Source organism: Dipodomys spectabilis, unplaced genomic scaffold (genome assembly GCF_019054845.1).
Source record: "Dipodomys spectabilis isolate Male_0828 unplaced genomic scaffold, ASM1905484v1 ptg000411l, whole genome shotgun sequence".
NCBI classification, from domain to species: domain Eukaryota; kingdom Metazoa; phylum Chordata; class Mammalia; order Rodentia; family Heteromyidae; genus Dipodomys; species Dipodomys spectabilis.
The window spans coordinates 537,256-559,381 of NW_024871088.1; the positions used below are offsets into that span (position 1 = coordinate 537,256).

The 22,126-nt window shown below is 57.6% G+C and overlaps 1 protein-coding gene across 1 annotated transcript; it reads left to right on the forward strand.

Annotated features, from left to right (window-relative positions):
- Nucleotides 1–2,555: 2,555 nt before the first annotated feature.
- Nucleotides 2,556–19,879, forward strand: Plxnb3 (plexin B3). Its single transcript, XM_042667553.1, has 36 exons — nucleotides 2,556–2,763; nucleotides 4,081–4,193; nucleotides 5,752–6,781; nucleotides 7,165–7,344; nucleotides 8,011–8,139; nucleotides 8,229–8,329; nucleotides 8,758–8,887; nucleotides 9,056–9,212; nucleotides 9,300–9,408; nucleotides 9,492–9,606; nucleotides 9,724–9,849; nucleotides 9,931–10,044; nucleotides 10,299–10,392; nucleotides 10,533–10,702; nucleotides 10,974–11,125; nucleotides 11,853–11,958; nucleotides 12,724–12,854; nucleotides 13,346–13,522; nucleotides 13,894–14,089; nucleotides 14,234–14,473; nucleotides 14,562–14,723; nucleotides 14,811–14,962; nucleotides 15,092–15,192; nucleotides 15,274–15,497; nucleotides 15,668–15,846; nucleotides 16,244–16,310; nucleotides 16,684–17,011; nucleotides 17,130–17,233; nucleotides 17,331–17,424; nucleotides 17,794–17,972; nucleotides 18,103–18,263; nucleotides 18,582–18,729; nucleotides 18,893–18,957; nucleotides 19,031–19,106; nucleotides 19,248–19,322; nucleotides 19,532–19,879. The coding sequence occupies exons 3-36, from the start codon at nucleotides 5,762–5,764 to the stop codon at nucleotides 19,634–19,636; spliced, it is 5,667 nt and encodes a 1,888-aa protein (XP_042523487.1). The 5' UTR covers nucleotides 2,556–2,763; nucleotides 4,081–4,193; nucleotides 5,752–5,761; the 3' UTR covers nucleotides 19,637–19,879.
- The last annotated feature ends 2,247 nt before the right edge of the window (nucleotides 19,880–22,126 follow it).

A 22,126-nucleotide genomic window follows, 5' to 3' on the forward strand; every position in this document is an offset into this window, starting at 1 on the left:
ACTTTCCTGCCCGGGCTGGCTTTGAACCTCGATCCTCAGATCTCAGCCTCCTGAGTAGCTAAGATTACAGGCGTGAGCTACTGGTGCCCGGCTTATCCCACCTTCTTATGTTTTACCGACTCAGTCCCAAAGTCCCTCTTATTCTTCAGTGAGTTCCCCAGATCTAAGCAGTGCCTGGCACTGTAAGTGCTGGGCAACTAAGAATGCCAGTATTTAGGGAGGTTGTAGAACATTACAGACTGACCATCTTCAGTGGGGCAATAAACCATCAGCATCCTATGGTTAGAGTTGCCGAAGTCTGCAGCCAGACTTGCAGCCAGTCTGGGAGAGAGCACTGAGATTGTGCAGAATTTCACTACTCTGATGGTATTATCTGTAAGAACACATTACATCTGACACACATTCCCTCCAAGGTACACAGAGACTGGCCAGAGGGGCTTAGTACTCACAGTCACACTAAACCAATTTCCTGCCCTCACCTTGAGCACGTATGGACTCATAAGCTTACAAGCCCTTTTCTACTTCTGCTTTCTGTAAGAATTCTGACCCCTATTGACAAGAGAAGGGCACTGCACTGTGACATTCTGCCTCAAGGCAGAACTTAACTCAGGCCTCAGAAAGCCAGCTGAAATATTGCCTTCTTTAATCCAGCTAAAATCTCCACCTCCGTTTAGGAAGATAAACATGCCGAACAAAAAATCTAACTTTCTACTAATTCTTTATCAGGTCAGGCTGTGGTGGCTTAAGCCTACAATTCTAAACTATTCAAGAGGCTGAAATCTGAGGATCATGGTCTACACCGGCCGAACACACAAAGTCAAGACTCTTATCAAGAATTAACTAGCAAAAAGCTGGAAGAGATGGTGTGGCTGAAGTAGAAGAGCTCTAGCCATGAGCAAAAAAAAAGCCAAGAAAGAGCATGAGGCCCTGAGTTCAAGCCCGGGTACTGGCACACAGAAAAGAAATTCAATGCAAGATGTGGAAAGGAGTTCAAAAAAGATGGAACTCTTGAAAAAATCAAATTGAAATCCAGAAATGAAGAGCTCAATTGCCCAAATAAAAATTCAGTTGAAAGCCTAGCTGATAGAGGACACAAAGTTGAAAATAGGATATTGGCAAAAAGTACCTAGACATCCTGGCTCCCCAGTGGCAGTAGGGAGAGGGGTACTTTGAGCGACACAAGCATGGACTATGACTGCTTTCTCCAGGCCTCACCTATATGAAGCCCATGTCTCTTGTATGGGTGTCTGTGTGTGTGCACACATACATACTCACATACCAGTATCGAACTTGCCCTCTCCCTTGGCTTTGTCACTCAATGCTGGCATGCTGCCTCCTGAGCTATACCTCTATTTCTGGCTTTTTGCTGGTTAATTAGAGATGACAGTCTCACAGATTTGCCTGCCCAGCCTGGCTTTGAACCTCAACCCTCAGATCTCAGCCTCTTAGGCTTACAAGTATAAGCCACCAGTGCCTAGATCCATGTCTCTCACCCTGTGAGTCTCTGGTCAACATCTACAAATCCAGGCACCCAGGAAGTTGTCATCCCAAGACTCCAAAGGCCCTGTCGACCACTGCCTCCTGCCTCTTGGTTCCTCGGTCTTACTCTCTTCACCATCCCTCCCTTCCCTTCCACTGTGGACCCTGCCTATAGAAAACAGGGCCTTAGCAGAAAAGGCTTAAGGTTGGGCTCCTACATTCTCCTGCCTTTGCCTACTCCACCTCCTACATCCAACATGAGGTCTTTCAGGATCCTACTATCTGCCATTTCCTCACCCACCTCCCTCCACAGCCACCACTGGCTTTGGCCCTGGCTCACTACCTTCTCCTTTCTTCCCCCCAGGGCCTGTACATTCTGTATATGTTCATGTGTGTGGCCTGGCCACTAACCCTGACCTTTTTTTTTTTTTTTTCTGCTTAAGGCTATCACCCTACCAATTGAGCCACAGCTCCACTTTCAGCTTTTTTTTGTTTGTTTTGTTTTGGTGGTTGACAATGACAGTTTCAGGGACTTTCCTGCCAGGGCTGACTTCAAACTATGATCCTCAGATGTCAGCCTCCTCAGTAGCTAGGATTACAGGCATGAACCACTGGTGCCCAGCCCACTGCAGGTTACAACCCACTCTCTACAGACAGCTTCATGCTCTGGTCATGAGGGAGATTCCCAGAGTTTCCTAAGCACAGTGTGAGCGTGTCTCTTATGTCCCCTCCTGCCCCAGACCTGACACCTTTACAGGTCGAGGCTGTATGGCCAGATGTATAAGTGCAGGGATTCTGCGGTTGATTCTAAGCCTTGTCCTTTACTAGCTGCAAAACTCTGTGCAAGTTTCTCAACTTCCCATGCCTTCCTTCCCTACCCAGTTTGCCACCTGTGACCTGGGGAGAAAAAACCCACACCTTGCCCTGCATCACAAGAACTGTATCCGGGTAATATCCACCGAAGGGTATGAGCAAGCAAGCATGCTGTGGAAAGTTAAGGAATGCCTACACGCCCAACTGATAGAAAGGTACTGCCTGTTCTCACTTGCCGCAGCCAGGTGCCTGTAACCCAACCCTCTGCAGCACTCACCAAGACCAGCAAAGGGCAGCAGCGTCCTGCCCTGCGCCCTGGGAAAAGGGGCGGGCCACAAGGGGCTGGGCTCCTGGGCCAGTCTGGGATGCGTTGGGCTGGGGCAATTGCATTGTGGGGAGGGAGGCTGGGGCTCCAGCGAGACACACTCCAAACCTCCAGGTACTCCTAAGGCCTGCAAGGGGCCCACTCAGGTAGGCGAGAGCCAGGGCTGGTTTGGGCAACGGGTATGGGAATCACTGGTCTGGGGGAGAAGCCAGAACCTGGGTATACGTAGCTTCCACTAGCTGCAGCCTGGCAGAAGCCATGAGGCACCAGCCCAACCCCTTCGGAAGCCCAGGGCCATACTATCCCCAAGTGGAGTGGCACTGGAACTAGCAGATAAAGAATAGTGATTCTGTCGTTTCCCCCCCTCCTGCCCCACCCCCCAAATAGGAGAGCTGGCACTAGCCAGGAGCAGCTACAGGATGGGAAGACGTCCTGCCTGCCTCCCCTCCCCCACAGCCACCTAACCGGCTGGGCCAGGTGGCACAGTCACCTTCTGCCCAGCTCTGGCTGCTACCAAACTATGGAGGAGGCAGGGACCCCAACCATGAGTCTGGAGACCAGCGGCCCCAAGGTACTCTGTAAGGGTGGCAGTAAGCCAGGCTCCCACTCCCCTCTCTGTCTCCTGCACGGAGGGCATCTCTGTCCATCCTAGGAGGGGCTTTTCCTGGGGGGGGGGGGAAGCGGACAGCCAGCACCAGTGCATGTCTGAAGCTGGGGTTTCATTCTGGTGTCTGGGCCCCTTCTTGGGCTCAGCTTCTCCCCTTTTACCATGCAATACCCTCCAGCAGCTTTCCCCACTACCATGCGGTACCTGGCACAAGTTTTGCCAGTCTCCAGGGGGCAGGGCTGGATGGAGACAGTCCTCTTCCAGGCCGGGGGGGGGGGGGGGGGTAATCCCCTGCATGGGGCTGCCTTTGTCGCTGCCTCCTCTGCCCCAGCCTGGACAAAGGCAGGCATTGAGGGCCAGGACTGGCACTTGAGCCAGGCACCAAGGCTACTGAGGCCGAGGATGGTATGCAGGGGCGCAGTGCCCCTGGCTCTACAGTGGAGGCTCTGAGGTCCACCCCGTGCCCTTCATGGGGACCCGGGGTAACTCAGGGAGGGGCACTCGGGGCTGGCACCAGAGCTGTGGACCGGATAGGAAGGAAACCCTGGCCCCTTTGTCTTCAGATCCCAGGGGGGTGTCTCCCTGGAGGTGGGGAGCATCACGGAGCCCCCTGGCCAGAACAGCCCGCCCAAGTGGGGGTAAGAGCACCAGATAGTGGGTCCGTGGCCTGGGCCTCCGGACAGAGGGGACATTGTTGGGGTGGAGGCAGGGCTGCCTTGGCCGGGACACTATTGACAAAGCTGCCAGCTGTGGTGGAGCCCGGTCGCCAGGCCCTTGCCCCCCATCCCCCACCTCCCCTTCCTCCCCCGGGGCCAGCATGAATGGGGCAAACCTCCACTATCTCCCTCCCACTCAGGACAATGCCCCCCACAGCCATCTTGTGCCGGTCACCACTGCCCTGGGGCAGCTGATCTGAGGAGACGGACCACACTGCCCAGGAGACACGACCGCTGTAACTCCTTAGTGGAGGTAAGTGCCTGGGCCTTGCATTCCCAACTATGTCTCTGGGAAGGGCAGGGTGGGGGGAAATAGCCCCAGGACAGGGCCTGGGACACTGGGCAGCCTTGGCGTGGGGGGGGGGGGGGCAATGTCCTGTACCTCCCCAGATGGCAGCCTCATCTCTCCAGCCACACACACCACACACTGCCCCGATATAGTCAGGGTCAGGGGAAATGCCGGCCCGTGCCCTTGCTGCCTGTGTTCCTGAGATAAGGGACTCTGTGGCCTTCCTGAGTGGCGTGGAGAACTCCAGCTGACACATGCCCACACACTCAGCTGTGTAGACTCCAGCTCAATTTAGAGACAGCCACTAATTCCTGCTCCCTTCCCAGGGCCCTGCCTAGGGTCTCTTCTGTCTGTCACTGAAGCGGCCAGCCAGAGCAGATCTGCTTATGGCAGGGATTTCTGCCCACAGTTGGAGGAGAGGCATGGCAGGAGCTGCACTTAGTGCCCCTCAGCGGAGGGTGTGGGACCCCACCCTTGCCCTCTAAATTCAGACTCAGTGTCCCCTCTAGTCACGCCCTGGGACTACCCCAGTTCAGTCTCCCCTTCAGTCAGGCTGTCCTTCTCAAACTTTCTACATCAATACTCCCACACCAAGGCCCTTCTAATGCCAGGCCATGACAGACCCTGACTGCTGGGGTCCATGGGGCTGGGGGGCGGCAGTCCGCACCCCCTTGCATCCTGCTTTGCCTCCTAGTAGTGTGGCATCCTCTAGCTGGCTCCCAGCTCTCCCTTTGCCCCTGCGCTGGCCACCCCCAGTCAACGGCTGTCTGTGGCATGCCCTGGCCACCTGTTTATTGCTGTCTTGTGGGACATATGTGAGGCCATCCCTGGTTATATTTTAGCTAGAGGCGAAGTCCTCCCTTGCTTCTCTCAAAGTTGATGGGGGTCTCTCTGTGCAGCTGAGACCATGAGTTTTCTCTCCCTGTCCCTTTCGCTATATATGGGTCCCCTGCCTGGCCACCAAAGAGCCTTGCTCCTCTTGTCCCCTCTCTTGTCTGAGTGGCTGAGTACAGGGCCATTCTGTGGCTGTGGCTTCCATTCACCTTGCTACTCCCATCTCCCTCCCCTTAGCTGGCCACCCTGTCATTCAGAGTCACGCTGGTCGCTGGTCGTACTCTTGTGACATTTCAGAATCTCCCCTCTCAGCCACATGCATATGAAGTAGAAGATGAAATAATTCTGTCGTTGTGTGTGCTCATGTGCCCGGGCACATGCGTACCCTCGTCCCCACCCGTCTCTTTCTCTAACTCATGGACACTTCCTTTGTCCTTTTTTTTCTGTCCTTTTCTCTCTGGCTGCTTCTATCTGTGCTCTCTCTGTCTTTTTCTAGTTCCTTCTTTTAGCCTTCCTCCCCCTGCTCCCTCCCTGACTATGAACCTCTCTTCTTGGGTCTCCACACTGCTTTCCTTGGGATCCATCTCTGCCCTGGTTCAGTTCGCAGTCTCTCTGCCTTGGCCCCTTCTGCCCTGCTTGTGCCGGTGGGGGGTGTGGCCCTGGCCTCACGCTGCGGGCTCCCCCACAGACCCCCTGTGATGGCGCGCTGGCCTCCCTGCTGCCTCCATCTCCTGCTGTTGCTGCTACCGTCCCTGTGTGGAGCCCATCGCTTCTCTGCACCCAACACCACGTTGAACCACTTGGCGCTGGCACCGGAGCGGGGCACACTGTACGTGGGGGCCGTGAACCGCCTCTTCCAGCTCAGCCCTGAGCTGCAGATGGAGGCTGTGGCCATCACCGGCCCTGTCATCGACAGTCCTGACTGCCTGCCTTTCCGTGACCCAGCCGAGTGCCCACAGGCCCGGCTCACTGATAATGCCAACCAGCTCTTGCTGGTGAGCAGCAGGGCCCAGGAGCTGGTGGCTTGTGGGCAGGTAAGGCAAGGTGTATGCGAGAAGCGGCGCCTTGAGAATGTGACTGAGGTACTGTACCAGGCCGAAGACCCTGGTGATGGGCAGTTTGTGGCTGCCAACACCCCAGGAGTGGCCACCGTGGGGCTGGTGGTGCCCTTGCCAGGCCAAGACCTCTTGCTGGTGGCCAGAGGCCTAGCTGGGAAGTTGTCGGCGGGGGTGCCACCGCTAACTGTACGCCAGCTGGCTGGGCCACAGGCCTTCTCCAGTGAGGGCTTGGGCCGCCTGGTGGTGGGCGACTTCTCAGACTACAACAACAGCTATGTAGGGGCTTTTGCTGATGCCCACTCTGCCTACTTCGTTTTCCGCCGCCGAGGGGCCCGGGCCCAGGCTGAGTACCGCTCCTATGTGGCCCGTGTCTGCCTGGGAGACGCCAACCTTTACTCCTACGTGGAAGTGCCCTTTGCCTGCCAGGGCCAAGGCCTCATCCAGGCTGCCTTCCTTGCCCCTGGCACCCTGTTAGGGGCATTTGCTGCAGGCCCGAAGGGGACCTCTGGGGCTCTGTGTGCGTTTCCCCTGGCCGCGCTGGATAGGAGCATAGAGGAGGCACGGCGACTGTGCTACACGAGTGGCGGCCGGAGCCCCAGCGGCGTAGAGGAAGCCACCGTGGAGTATGGTGTCACATCACGCTGTGTCACCCTGCCCCCTGTGAGTAGCGAAGGGCTGACTCCCAAATTCCCAGCCAGGCTCCTGCCTCCCCTTTCTTGTCTTGCTGGCCCGTCCCTCTAGCCCTCTCCTACTGTGGCGTGGGGCAGGGGTATGCTTTTGGCTAAAGAATGTCAACGGGGAGCCAACTCTGTCCCTAAGTCTCCTGCCTCGGCCTCATTCCATCTTTGTCCCATGAGGTCAGCTTGGCATGCTGCAGGCCTCTGGGACCCAGTCTTCTGGCCCCTCGCTCATAGTGCTCTGCTTCTAGGTCCTTCCCGGCACCCTTCTCGCTTGGCTGCTTGGGTGGCCTCTGCCACCTGTCGTGGGACTAGGAGAGTGACCTATCTCTCCTGGGAGCTCATTCACCACTCCTTGCTGTCTAGGACTCCCCGAAGTCATATCCCTGTGGTGATGAACATACCCCCAGCCCGATTTCTGGCCGCCAGCCCCTGGAGGCCCAGCCTCTGCTCCAATTGGAGCAGCCCATCAGTGCCGTAGCAGCGCTCCACGCAGATGGGCACACAATAGCCTTCCTAGGGGACACCCAGGGCCAGCTACACAAGGTAAGAACCTGCCCAGTGGAGAAGAGGAACCTTAGGTGGTCACTACACTGCCAGGCTGGGTCCAGCCTTGCTGCCAGTCCAGATGCTTCTGTCGCCAATGGCTCAGGGAAGTTCCCCAGGACCCAGTCCCTCTCGGTCTGCATCCTGCTGGTGGGTGACATTGTGACAGGTGACATTGGGTGACACCTGAACTGCTTGTAGGGCCTCATCCTGCGATTGCCTTCTCTGACTAATGGGAAGTAATGGTCAAGGTGGATAGGCATGAGTACCAGAGAGGCCTGGCCCCAGAAATCTGTCCTGGACAAACTTACCTCCTAGTAACTTGCTTATCTCTCTGGAGCCGCCCTCCTGCATGACAGAGTGGCCCTGTCATCCAAGGACCTTCCTGAGGGTATCCCTGCTGTTCCAGCAGTGTGGCTTCCTGGAGAGTGCCTATAGCCCAGAGGGCACAGATGGGGAAAGTGACACAACCCTCATGGATGGCCTAGCAAGAAAGGGAGTGGCCAGGGGGGAGGGAAAGTTACTTCCTGAGACTCCTAACATTCCTGTTCAAGAGCCCCCACTAGGAGGCAAGCATGACCCCTGCATGCTCAGCTTCTAGCCCTCTGGAGAGCTGGCCTTGGCTTGGCAGAATGGCCGAAGCCCTGTCCTTGTGCCCCCGCCCAGGTCTTTCTCAACAGCTCTCAAGGCCAGGTGTATCACTCTCAACAAGTGGGGCCTCCGGGCTCAGCCATCAGCCCAGACCTACTGTTGGACAGTAGTGGTGGCCACCTGTATGTCCTGACTGCTCAGCAGGTGAGAGCTGTCGCAGGCATGGTGGAGGGGGGGCTCTACAAGGGCTGAGTCTCTATAACTATCTTATCTCTCCCTTGCTGCCCGGACAGGTGGACCGGGTGCCGGTGGCAGCCTGCCCTCAGTTCCTGGACTGTGCTAGCTGCCTTCTTGCCCGGGACCCGTTGTGTGGCTGGTGCATCCTCCAGGGCAGGTGAGTGTGGAGCCCAAGCCCTGGCTTGGACTAACAGGTGTGCGGGCCGCAAGGCCAGCCGTGATTGCTTAGTAGACTCGGGGCGTCTCTGACTTCCTCCATCCTGCTCCAGCCTACTTACGCCATGAATCTGGGCAGCACTCACTGCCTGCTTGCCCAGCCTGTTCATGTCTCATTTCCAGAGCCCTGCCGCAGGTGCAAGCCTGTCACTTCTCCAAGACCCTTATCCAACTGCCAGTGTCCCTTTGCCCATTTCAACTCCCCTCCAGCCAGGCTCTGTGCAGCGGCCCAGGCCAAGGCCGCCCCCTCTCATTCACCATCAAGGTCAAAGTCTATGCCTTGCGGGATCTCCCCTCATCCCCCTGCTACCAGTCATCCAAGAAGCCTGGGACCCACACACAATGATTCAGTGGACCCCTGTCTGGCAGTTGTACCCGGAAAGGCCAGTGCAGACGGGCAGCCCAGCCCAACCAGTGGTTATGGAGCTATGAGGACAGTCGCTGTCTCCACATCCAGAACCTGCTGCCAGCCCACCATGCCCGCCAGGAGCAGGGCCAGGTAGACACCTGACCAGGCAGCACAGCTCCTGCCTGGGGGAGGAGGGATGACCCTCTCACTGCCTCTCGTCCAACTCTTCCCTCAAGGCCTCTGCTCCCGTTCCAGCATAGCTCTTCCCTTCACGCCACACCACTCTGCTCTGCTCTGTTTCCCTCTCCTGCATCCCAGGTGATCTTGTTTGTCCCCCGGCTGCCCAACCTGGCTGCGGATGAATACTTCCATTGCGCCTTTGGGGACCATGACAGTCTGGCTCATGTAGAAGGGCCCCGCGTGACCTGTGTCACCCCTCCACAAGACCAAGTGCCTCTTAACCCTCCAGGCAGAGGTGAGGGGGTGTTCCAGGTTGTCGTCCAAGGCTGGAACTGATGTGGGCAGGAGCCACTTGACCTCTGCTACCACTGTCCCCTACCAGACCATGTCACTTTGCCCCTGGCTCTGATGTTTGAGGATGTGACTGTGGCTGCCACCAACTTCTCCTTCTATGACTGCAGCGCTGTCCAGGCCTTGGAGGTGGCCGCCCCGTGAGTTTCTGGCCCTGGTTCCTGGCGGGTAGGGGTGGCAACCTCACACAGCTCCCAGACTGAGCGGATTCCTGCCCCTGCAGGTGCCGCACCTGTGTGGGCAGCTTCTGGCGGTGCCATTGGTGCCCTCAGAGCAACCACTGCACACATGGAGAGCACTGCCCCGAGGGCGAGAGGACAGTGTACAGTGCCCAGGAGGTGGGTGTGCCAACCTGCAGGTCTCCCTTCACCCCCTCGGCCTCTCATGGCCACCCTTGTAGGCTAGAGGAGCAGGCCCTTGGTTTTTCGAAGGGCTAAAGGCTCTCGTTTCCCCAGGTGGACATCCAGGTGCGTGGCCCAGGGGCTTGTCCCCAGATTGAAGGCCTAGCAGGTCCCCACTTGGTGCCCGTGGGCTGGGAGAGCCATTTGGCCCTGCGTGTTCGGAATCTCCACTATTTCCGAGTGAGTAGCAGGAAGGCAGGGGCTCCAAAATGGACAGAGGGGACAGCGTCCAGGGGACTGACCTTGCGCCTCTCCCCCCAGGGCCTGCCTGCCTACAACTGCTGGCTGGAGCTGCCCCAAGAACTGAAGCGGGTACCAGCCTCCCTAGAGAACACAGCTGGAGACGCAGGCCTCATTCACTGCCAGGCCCAGCAGGTGTGGGGGCAGGGGCTGCCCTATCAGCTTCCCTACCACTGGATGCTTTCACCAGCCCTCCGGGTCCCCACTTTTCTCAGTCCCTCTTCATCCTGTTCTTCCCAAGCCATGGGTGTGTGTCAGGAACATGGCACCCTGAGCTCCCAGTCGGCTGGGAGATGTAGGTGCCAATCAAACTCATTCCAGGGGCGGGGTGTCCCAGACGAGGTGGGAGGCGCAGATGCCCAGAGCCTCATCCTGCCCTCTTCCCACAGTTCCACTTGTCTCTGTCCCGGCGGGAGCTCCCAGTGCCTGTCTACGTCACTTGGGGTGAGGTCCAACGTCTGGACAATGCTCAAGCGATTCATGGTGAGCCCCTGCCAGACCATGTCACTTTGCCCCTGGCTCTGATGTTTGAGGATGTGACTGTGGCTGTGAGCAGTGAGGGTGGCAGAGGCAGGGAAGACAGCGTGAGGGTGGTGTCTCAGCCTGCTGCTTCTCTCTCCTAGTGACCCTGTACGACTGCACCGTGGGCCACCCTGACTGCAGCCACTGCCAGGCAGCCAATAGGAGCCTGGGCTGCCTGTGGTGTAGCAATGGCCAGCCTGCCTGTCGCTATGGCCCGCTCTGCCCACCAGGGTCTGTGGAGCACGTGTGTCCCACACCCAGCATTGATGCGGTGAGCTCCCTGCCTGCAAGGCTGAAGACAGGAGACTGGAGGCGAGGCGGGGCGGGGGTGGGGGGGGTGCTCACTTCCCAGCCACTACCCTGTGCTCTAGCCTCCTCCTTCCCTAGTCCCCCACTGCTCATCACTTGCCCCTGCCTCCCTCCTCTCCCCCTCCCCAGCCCTTAGCAGCTTGCTTCAGCCATAGTCTGACTGGCTGTGCACTCTTGCTGTCGAGTGACGTGCGGATTTAGGGAAACCCATCTGCCATCCTTCCCTGCTGTAGATTGAGCCCCTGACCGGCCCCCCAGAGGGTGGCTTGGCCCTCACTATCCTGGGCTCCAACCTGGGCCGGGATTTTACCGATGTGCAGGATGCTGTGAGTGTGGCTGGCCAGCCCTGCAGTCCGGACCCCTTTCTCTACCGCACCTCCACCCGGTGAGGCACCTGGGCGGGAGTGGGTGGGTGGGGCTGCTGCTCCAAGTAGACCCTCCGAAACTGGCCAGCCCAAGCCGGGCACCGGTGGTGCGGGCCTATCATCCTAGCTACTCAGAAGACTGAGATCTGAGAATCACGGTTAGAAACCAGCCTGGGCAGGAAAGTCCATAAGACCTTTTTTGGTGGTCGCCGTGGTAGTGGTGATCATGGGGCTTGAACTCTGGGCCTGGGTGCTGTCCTTCAGCTCTTCAGCTCAAGGCTAGCCCTCTAACACTTGAGCCACAGCGCCACTTCCAGTCCCCTTGGTGGTTCATTGGAGATAAGAGTTTCCCGGACTTTCTACACAGGCTGGCTTTGAACTGCGATCCTCAGATCTCAGCCTCCTGAGTAGCTAGGATGACAGGCATGAGCCACTGGTGCCCAGCACCATTAATTTTTTTTTTTAAAGCTGGAAGTGGAGCTGTGGCTCAAGTGGTAGAGTGCTAGCCTTGAGCAAAAAAGTGTCCAGGCCCTGAGTTCAAGCCCAGAACTGACACCAAAAACAAAGAAAGGAAGAAACTGGCCACCCAGAGAGAAAGGAAGCTTGTAGCCGAGACATGTGGGGCCCTGGGTCAGAGCACAAAAGGAAAACAAGCATGGGAGGGAGAGGAGCAGGCTCCAGGCAGCAGCTGGCAGGCTGCCCAGCCTCTCCAAGGCCCTGAGCAGCTACCGGGCCTTGGCTTCACAGGATTGTGTGTGTGACATCTCCTGCTCCCAATGGCACCTCTGGGCCAGTCCAAGTGGCCATTAAGAGTCGGTCCCCTGGCGTCTCCACCCAGCACTTCACCTATCAGGTCAGTGCGTTCCCTGGAGTAGTCCTGACGTAGACGATGGTGGGAGGGAAGGTGGGCATTTGGATGGTGGGAAGCAGGGTGGTGGGGTTACCTAGTGAGGATATCAAACTGGCTCCAAGGCCGTAACATGGAAGTGGGAGACCACATGATGTCGGTGAAGAGCAGCTAGGGCAAGTGGCAGGCTGGCAAGGACACTGCCGCTGGCAGCTGTCCAAGAGGGAGGTGGATGGCAGCAGGCAGCAAGCACAGCAGGCAGCCAGGCCAGTCTGGGCTCAGCGTTGTCAGGACTTGTTGAAGGCATAGTTGGCTGAAGGAGCAGGGACGGGGTGGGGGGGAACGGGGGAGTGCCCCCGCGTGACAGTCTATGCCCTGGGTGCATAGTATGCCCTTGTTGGAGTGGGAAGCCCAGGATAGGAGAGGAAGCAGGAAGGGTTAGGTTAGGACCAGGAGTTCTGTTTGTCAGCGGCAGTACCCCCATGGGCAAGTGGATCTCAGTGTTTAGAGCCCAGGTCTTTTGAGTGTACAAGCCATCCCATGGGAGAGAAACTGGTAGCGACCCAAGAGCCCTCCTTGTATGGCAGTAGCAGACAGGGGAGAAGCTGGCTAGTGTGGGGTTGCAGAAGGAGGGCACAGTGCTTCTGGAAGGAGGCCCTGACCGTTGAGAAACCCTAAGAGGCAGGCTTGTGCCTTACAGCTCTAGGGCCTTGGGAATAGGTAGCATAAGGCCAGGCCATCATCCTAACCTCAGTCTGCCCTGTTCTCCAGGACCCCATCCTGCTGAGCCTGAGTCCTCGCTGGGGCCCCCAGGCAGGGGGTACCCAGCTCACTATCCACGGGCAGCACCTCCAGACAGGAGGCAATATCAGCACCTTTGTGGGTGGCCAACCCTGCCCCATGTGAGTATCCAGCCCTGCTGCCCACTAACGCACAGGGGCTGACGGCCTCCAGCAAGCCTGGCTGCTGTCAAGTAGAGGCACTTCCAGCAGGCTTTAGTGTCACTTCCGCTGCAGTGGGGACAGTGGATCCAAGAATTCCATCTACCTAGCTACTCCGGAAGAGGCTGAGATCACAGGATCATGGTTAGATGCTACCAAAAGGTAGAAGTGGAGCTGTGGCTCAAATGGTAGAGCACCGTCCGCAAATGAAAAGGCTAAGGGAGAGTGCCTAGGCCCCGGGTTCAAGCCCCACTATTGGCACAACAGATGAATAGACAGACAGACAGACAGACAGAGTCATCAAATTGCAAGAGAAGTGGTGCTATGCCCACCTCCAGCAATCTCTGTCCTTGTTGAAAAAGGCAAGTGGGGCTTTCATAGGTGACCGGGCCAGGGCTAGGTTGGAAAGCAGTAATGAGAGCCTAAGGTGAGAAACCTCCTTTACTCTGCAGCCTGGAACCTGTATGTCCAGAGGCCATTGTGTGCCGCACCCTGCCCCAGGCCATGCCAGGAGAAGCTGTGGTCCTTGTGGTTTTTGGCCATGCTGAACGCAAGCTGCTCACCAGTCCTTTTCGCTACATGGCCAACCCTCAGCTTGTGGCAGCGGAACCCAGTGTCAGCTTCCGCGGGTGAGCAGCCTGGCCAGCCCACAGGCAGTCTGTACGCTGAGTCAGAGGGAAAATGGGAGCTGGGCACCAGTGGCTCACACTCTAATCCTAGCTACTGAGGAGGCTAAGATCTAATGATCATGGTTTGAAGCCAGCCTGGGCAGGAAAGTTTGTGATTCTTGTCTGCAATAAACTACCAAAAGGCCAGAATTGGAGCTCTGGCTCAAGTGGTAGAGTGCTAGCCTTGAGCAAAAGCAGCTCAGGGATAGTGCCCAGGCCCTGAGTTCAAGCCCCAGGATAGGCACAAATATAAACAAACAAACAATAGGTGAGTTGGGGCTGGACCAGGCTGCCCTGTACCCTTGTACCTCTCTGACTTCCATCCGGCATAGGGGTGGGCGGCTGATCCGCGTCAGGGGTACAGGCCTGGATGTGGTGTGGCGCCCCTTGTTATCTGTGTGGCTGGAAGCTGGGATGGAGGACAAGACTTTGGAGGCCCAGCCCCAGGAACTGAACTCAAGGAGGAGCTGCGGTGCCCCTGCTGCAGACCCTCATGCCTGTATTCAGCTTGAGGGGGGCTTGTTGCAAGTAGGTGTCCCCACCCCAGCAGGTGGTAGGGCTGAGCCCGGGACACTGCCTGTGAGGGAGGCGGGCCCAGCTATCAAGTCATCAGGGGGTGCAGAGGAGCGCCAGGGTAACTGCAGGGCCACCCCACCCTGTGTCCCCCCCCAGTGCTCCACAGTCTGTTGGGTCAACTCGTCCAGCCTCCTCCTGTGCCGCAGCCCTGCAGTGCCAGACGGGGCATACCCGAAGCGGGTCTTCTTTGCCCTAGACAATGTGCATGTGGACTTCGCCAGTGCCAGTGGGGGCCAGGCTTTCCTGTACCAGCCCAATCCCCGTCTGGCACCTCTGAGTCGCGAGGGGCTTGCCCGCCCCTACCGCCTCAAGCCAGGCCACGTCTTGGATGTAGAGGTAAGCTCACTGCCACTAGGCCTACCAGGGGACTGGCAGCTCATTGGAGGGGGGGTCACCAGACTCAGGCTCCTGGTATATACCTCAGGGGGAGGGCCTCAACCTGGGCATCAGCAAGGAGGAGGTGAGGGTGCACATCGGTGATGGCGAGTGCCTGGTGAAGACGCTCACGCTCACCCACCTGTACTGCGAGCCACCCCCACGTGCCCCGCAACCCACCAACAGCTCCAGCGCCCTGCCGCAGTTCGTGGTGAGTGTACCCTACCCACCCCCCCACACACACACCAGAGCTACGCCAAGCACGGCGGGCTGGAGCTCAGGAGCCCTTCCCATCCAGGTGCAGATGGGCAATGTCCGCCTGGCCCTGGGCCCTGTTCAGTACGAGGCGGAGCCCGTGATGTCCGCCTTCCCCGTGGAGGCACAGGTGGGCCTGGGCATGGGTGCTGCCGTGCTCACCACCGCCGTGCTGCTCCTGACCCTCATGTACAGGTGAGCGCTGTTCCAGCTCGGGGTGGGGTGCTTGGACAGATTTCCTTCTTTGTGACTGACAGGAGCTCCCCCAGCCCAGCCAATCAGGCTGCTCTGGGCCCGTGGCTGACACCTGGCCTCTGCGTGCAGGCACAAGAGCAAGCAGGCCCTGCGGGACTACCAGAAAGTTCTAGTGCAGCTGGAGAACTTGGAGACTGGGGTGGGCGACCAGTGCCGCAAAGAGTTCACAGGTACGGTGCTTGGCGCGAGGGTGAGGGTGCCGAGGGCCCCACGAGGCCTGGGCCCACAGCGTGTGGGTTCCTTGCCTGCAGACCTCATGACCGAGATGACGGACCTCAGCAGTGACCTGGAGGCCAGCGGGATCCCCTTCCTGGACTACCACACCTACGCTGAGCGCGCCTTCTTCCCCGGCCACGGTGGCTGTCCCCTGCAGCCCGAGTTGCAGGGGTGTGGGGAGGAGGCCCGTCGAGCCACCGTGTGCCAGGGCCTCACCCAGCTCTCCAACCTGCTCAACAGCAAGCTCTTCCTTCTCACAGTGAGAACCACGTGGACACTCAAGGGCGGGGTGGGCAGCAGGGAGCCTCCTCTGGCAGCGAGGTGGGTCTGGGGGTGGGTCAGACAGGGCAAGATGCATGACCAGCTCGGGGGGGGGGGGGGGAAGTTGGGGGGGAGGGGTCCTGAAGTGAATGCTGGCTCCCTGCCTAGCTCATCCACACCCTGGAGGAGCAGCCCAGCTTCTCCCAGAGGGATCGCTGCCACGTGGCTTCGCTGCTGTCTCTGGCACTGCACGGCAAGCTGGAGTACTTGACTGACATCATGAGGACCTTGCTTGGTGACCTGGCGGCCCATTACATCCACAAGAACCCCAAACTTATGCTGCGCAGGTTGGCCTTGATGTAGACATGGCGGCAGGGGCAGGGGCCCCACACTGGCCTGTCTTTACCTGGGTTCTGCCCCTGGGGTGGTATACCAGGAGCCCTGGGAACAGGGTTAAAAAGGGAGCTGAAGGTAGATTCCAGGGGCTCACACCTGTAATCCTAGCTAGTCAGAAGGCTGAGATCTGAAGATCGTGGTTCAAAGCCAGACTGGGCAGGAAAGTCCCTGAGACTCTTATCTCTACTAATCACCAAAAAGCCAGAGTGGGGTTGTGGCTCAAGCAGTAGAACACTTGCCTCGAGCTGAAGAGCTGAGGGACAGCACCCAGGCCCAGAGTTTAAGAAAAGGGGGGGGGGGAGGTTGAAGATCATCTTTACCAGAGACCTGGGCTTCCCCCCCCCACAGGACGGAGACCATGGTGGAGAAGCTGCTCACCAACTGGCTGTCCATCTGTCTCTATGCCTTCCTGAGGGTAAGGGGCACTATCCAGCCTGTGCCATCAACCCTTGCTGGTACCCTTCTGCTGTCACACACTTGGGAGCTGCTGCCTGCCTGTGGCCTCTCTGGCCTGTGCCCAAATTCTCCTGGGGCCTCTGGCTGGGTCCTAAGACCTTTCTCCCTGCTCAGCAGATCCACTATAAAGCTGAGCAAAAGAGGGCTGGAATGGGAAGGCTCCAGACTCGTTCCCTAGCTGGATGTAGGTCAGAGGTCAGAAGGGCTTGAGGCCCCAGTCCAGAGGCTTGCAAGAACCGCTGTCCTTCCCTTCCTTCCTGTAGGCTGTTCCTCCCACTCCCATCATGCTCTGCTGTGCCTTGCCAGACACAATGCCCTTTTGATGGTTGCAGGAGGTGGCTGGCGAGCCCCTGTACATGCTTTTCCGAGCCATAAAGTACCAGGTGGACAAGGGCCCTGTGGATGCCGTGACAGGCAAGGCAAAACGGACGCTGAATGACAGCCACCTGCTGCGGGAGGACGTGGAGTTCCAGCCCCTGACGCTGATGGTGCTGGTGGGCCCAGGGACTGGCGGGGTGGCAGGGAGCAGCGAAGTGCAGCGAGTGCCAGCCCGGGTGCTCGACACAGACACCATCACCCAAGTTAAGGAGAAGGTGTTGGACCAAGTCTACAAGGGCACCCCTTTCTCCCAGAGGCCTTCAGTGCAGGCCCTAGACCTTGGTGAGAGTGCCAACCCTCCCCTCCCTGCCCTCCCCCTCCCCTCTCCACACCCTGCCCTCTCCCATTTAGTTTTACCAGTGGGAACAGACTATGCCAATGTGCTTCCCTCGGTGCTCAGAGTGGCGCTCAGGCCTGGCTGGCCACCTGACCCTCTCGGATGAGGACTTGACCTCAGTGACTCAAAACCACTGGAAGAGACTCAACACCCTGCAGCATTACAAGGTGCCGGGTGGATGGTGTTGGAGTGGGGCGACTGGGGCGTAGGGCCTGCTTCAGAGCCAGTGAAGGGCCCAAATCCTGCTCCTCTATCTGCTCCCAGGTCCCAGATGGAGCGACTGTGGGGCTCATCCCGCAGCTACACAATGGCGGTGCTGTGTCCCTGAGCCTGGCCCAGAGCTGCCCTTCTGGAGAGAGTGAGTCTCATGGCCCAGATATGCCCAATTGCTGGGAGTGCCATCGGGGCCGGGGGGGGGGCGGGGGGGCTAGGCTAGATTCCCCACAGACCAAGGGTGAGCCAGTCAGGCCGTCGGACCCACGTGGGTCACCCACCCCAACTTGCCAGCGGGGCCAGCCAAAGCTATAGGCCAAACCGAGGTGGAGAAGTTTCAAACCCATGGGATGTCAGGTTAGGCAAACTCCCTCGACATGACCCTCCTCTCCTTATTGCTCTCTACCCTGCCCACCCCTCTGGGAGGGTGGGCGGCACATCCTAAGCCACTGGCACAGGTTGGGGGGCAGGAACCAAGGACTGAGGCCATGCTTCCATCCCCTCCCTGCCCCAGACATCCCCATGCTAGAAGATGCAGAAGAGGACGGCCTACGGCTGTGGCACCTAGTGAAAGCGGCTGAGGAGCCGGAAGGGGCCAAAGCCAGGCGCAGCAGTCTCCGGGAGCGGGAGCGGGAACGGGCTCGGGCCAAGGCCATTCCAGAAATCTACCTCACCCGTCTATTGTCCATGAAGGTCAGTGTGGCTGGCGGGGGGGGGGGGGGAGGGAGGAAGGGGGTGATAGAGTTGGGGGCGCAGTGTGGTCCTGGGTGACTGGCCACATCCCACTCTGCCTTCCACATGACCCTCATCCCCTGCCCTGCAGGGCACCCTGCAGAAGTTCGTGGACGACACCTTCCAGGCCATCCTCAGTGTGAACCGGCCAGTGCCCATCGCCATCAAGTACCTGTTTGACTTCCTGGATGAGCTGGCCGAGAAGCATGGCATCGAGGACCCTGAGACCCTGCACATCTGGAAGACAAACAGGTAGCTTTCCCATGCTCGCCATGTGCGTGGCCCTCCCAGTCACAGAGGGACAAGGGCATTTCTAGGGCACGAAACCCAGCTTTGAAGCTTCCACCCTAGATATGTGCACTGACCTCCCCTGCCAGCCTGAGCGCATAGGGGAGTTGATGGTGCAGGTCACTGGGCCATGAGAACAAAGCATGGGCCTCGGCTGTCCACGTCCCAGCTCTAGCACCTACGCACCCTGTAAAGAGAGCGAGCTGGAGAAGCTGAGGATGGGGTGGGGGTGGGGACAGGAACGAGCCACGCCTCATCTCCACCCTCCACGTGCGTCCCTAGCCTGTTGCTGCGGTTCTGGGTGAGCACGCTGAGGAACCCACAGCTCATCTTTGATGTGCGAGTGCCTGACAATGTGGACGCCATCTTGGCTGTCATTGCGCAGACCTTCATTGATTCCTGCACAATCTCAGAACATAAAGTGGGCCGGGTGAGGACCGAGCCAGTGGTGCTGGAGGAGAACAAGGAGAAAAAGCTTGTGGGGGAACCCCCGGGGCCTCTGTGCAGAGTGGGGGTGGGGGGGTGACAGGATGGCATCATGGGGCTAGCAGGTGGGGACTCTGGTCACCTTGTGCCTCCTTTACCTGGAGCAGGATTCCCCGGTGAATAAACTGCTCTACGCCCGGGAGATCCCTCGCTACAAGCAGATGGTGGAGAAGTAGGTGTGAGAAGCATCAGGGCTGGGGGGGCGGGGCTGAGGTGCCCTCCCCTAACTCTTCCGGCTCCTCTAGATACTATGCAGACATTCGCCAGAGCTCTCCCGCCAGCTACCAGGAGATGAACTCTGTTCTGGCTGAGCTCTCAGGGGTGAGATGTAGCCCAGGGTGTGCAGCCCTCTATTCTTAATGGGGAGACTGACAGGACGGGGGGGGGTTGGGGGGAAAAGGGCTTGTGGCTTGAGGCCCAGCTAGGTAGATCCTCACAGCCCCCTCCCCATGTTGTCGCCAGAACTACACCTCTGCCTCTCACTGTCTGGAGACTCTGCAGGAACTCTACAACCACATCCATAGGTATTATGACCAGGTGAGGCCCAGGACACGCTGGAGGGGTGGGGTAAGGCACTTGGAATAAGGTAAGCCAAGGTAGAGGCCTCAGAACTTCCCTAGGGGTGGCCCAACCCAGGCAGAGAGAAAGGAAGGTTCCAGCCTGGGCGGGACCGGCCTGTTGGGGAATGCCTTCTGGGGAAGATCGAGGCAGTACTGGATGGCCCTGGGCCTCTACTGCCTTGGCAGATCATTAGTGCCCTAGAAGAGGACCCTGTGGCCCAGAAGATGCAGCTGGCCTGCCGCCTACAGCAAATTGCTGCCCTGGTAGAGAACAAAGTGACTGACTTGTGAGTTTGACTCACAGCAGCGTGGAGACTACTAGCAAGCAGGACCCAGCACTGGCAGTGTCTCATGACCCCGGGGCCCCGCCAGTGACCAAGGAGGGGCTGGCAAAGCCTGGGTGTGATATGGTACCCGCCATCTACCATTCCCCCGCTTATTTCTAATTTATACCAATCCTTACCCCCTCTCCCACTGTATTTATTTGCTTGCTGGAGAATCACATCTGGGAATAAAATACAAATACATCTTTTTAGAAAAAAGCTCAATCTGTAGTCCCTGCCTTCCCCTGCAAGATTCAACTTGAAAGCCTGCGCAAAGCCCTGGGTTTCATCTCCACTAATGTGAGACAGAGACAGACAGAGACAGAGACAGGGAGACAGAAACAAGGAGACAGAGAGACACAGAGAGAGAACCAAAAAAAAACCCAAAGAGTAAAAACATTTTCTTTTTTTTTTTTTTGTCGGTTATGGGGCTTGAACTCTAGGCATAGGCAGTGTCCCTCAGCTCTTCAGCTCAAAGCGAGCGCTCTACCACTTGAGCCACAGCACAACTTCTGGTTTTCTGGTGGTTTATTGGAGATAGGAGTCTCACGGTCTTTCCTGCCCTGTCTGACTTTGAACCGCAATCCTCAGATCTCAGCCTTCTGAGTAGTTAGGATTACAGGCGTGAGCCACCGGTGCCTGGCTTAAAATATTTTTTAAGGAAGAAAAAAAGAAAAATGACAACGGGAAAAAATGGGTATTGGAGCACCCTTAACCCTCTGGCTGTGATCTGCTGCCCAAAGGGAACGAGGCCAAAGCCTCTCTCCAGTCTTCACTCTGTTCGCTCCTCTCTGGACCACCCTGCACAGGAAAGCTGTCCCCCCTACCTATGCCTGCCCCACCCCTACATACAGCTCTTTTCTGGCCCAGGACACTGGGTGAGTCTTCCACCTTGAGATAAGCACTGTCACTGCCACACTCCTCCATTCCAACTTCCCCAGCGGGTCATGATTGGCCTCCTAGCTCTACTCTTGACCGTCTATTTCCTTCTAGAACCACCTATAATAAGCTTTTTTTTTTTTTTTTGGTCCATCGTGGGGCTTGAACTCTGGGCCTAAGTGCTGTCCCTGAGCTCTTCAACTCAAGGCAAGTGCTCTACCACTTGAGCCACAGCACCACTTCTGGTTTTCCAGTGGTTAATTGGACATAAGAGTCTAACAGACTTTCCTGCTGGGACTGGCTTTGAACCGTGATCCTCAGATCTCAGCCTCCTGAGTAGTTAGGATTACAGGCGCAAGCCATCGGAACCCGGCCAGCATAAGCTTTCTAAAGAGCAAAAGTGGGGGCTGGGAAGGTGGCTCAGTGGTAGAGCGCTTGCCTGGCATGCATGAGGCCCTGGGTTCCATTCTTCAGCACCACATAAGCAGAAAAAGCTGGAAGTAGTGCTGTGGCTTGAGTGGTAGAGCGCTAGCCTTGAGCTGAAGAGCTGAGGGACAGCGCTCAGGCCCAGAGTTCAGGACCCACAACTGTCAAAAAAGAAAAAAAAAACAAACAAGAAGAGCAAAAGTGGTTGTCAATCTCACTGGAGCCCCCACTGGCACCCACAGACCCAGGCAGGGCCCCTCTGCTGGTGTCCCCTAGCTCCCAACCATGTTATGGCATTGACAACCTGTGGAAGTTTCTAGCATGCTCTACACAGCCCTTGCTTTGTGGTGTACTGCCCAATTCCTCCTGGTCTTTCAAGATGCAGCCCTCGCCCAGCTCACAGGCAGTGACTGTTGGCTGTTTGTTCCCCAGGGTGGAAATGACAGAGTAGCCCACAGTGAGCACCTGCAAGCATTCATGGGGACAGTAAACAAAGCGTGTGCGGCCAGCCCTGGAACTGAGGGAAGGCCATGCAGGTCACCGCGACAGAGATCTGAGTTACCCACAGTTCTCAATTCCCTCTGGCTCCGGCTCAGCCAGAGGAGCCCTAATGACACCCACGTTCACCCACGTTCAAGGAGAGCTGGGATCCTTCTTGTCTTAGATGCCTGCAGACCATGGGAAAACTGGGAACAGAGCAACGAATAAACAGGGAACATGATTCCCATGGGCTCTGGAAGTACTCTCAAATGAGCTAAGGGATGTCCAAGAATGCTTGGAAAGTTTTGTGCCCAAGAGTATGAGGTGGGGTTCAAGCTGGATGCCGATGGCTCACACCTATAATCCTAGCTACTCAGGAGGCTGAGACCTGAGGATCATGATTCAAAGCCAGCTCAAGCAGAAAAGTCTGTGAGACCTTTTTTTTTTTTTTGTTCCAATCCTGGGACTTGAACTCAGGGTCTGGGCACTGTCCCTGAGCTTCTTTTTGCTCAAGGCTAGCCAGTCTACCACATAAGCCACAGCACCACTTCTGGCTTTTCCTGTATATGTGGTTCTGAGGAATGGAACCCAGGGCTTCATGCATGGTAGACAAGCACTCTACCACTAAGCCACATTCCCAGCCTTGTCTCTGAGACTTTTAAGTCCAATGAAG

Bases quoted from the DNA above. Each gene is read 5' to 3' on its own strand.
- Plxnb3 (XM_042667553.1), top strand. From the start codon at position 5,762: ATGGCGCGCTGGCCTCCCTGCTGCCTCCATCTCCTGCTGTTGCTGCTA. The intron at 14,474-14,561 runs GTAAGCTCACTG...TATATACCTCAG, and splicing joins GCCACGTCTTGGATGTAGAG to GGGGAGGGCCTCAACCTGGG. The intron at 17,012-17,129 runs GTGAGAGTGCCA...CTCGGTGCTCAG, and splicing joins AGTGCAGGCCCTAGACCTTG to AGTGGCGCTCAGGCCTGGCT.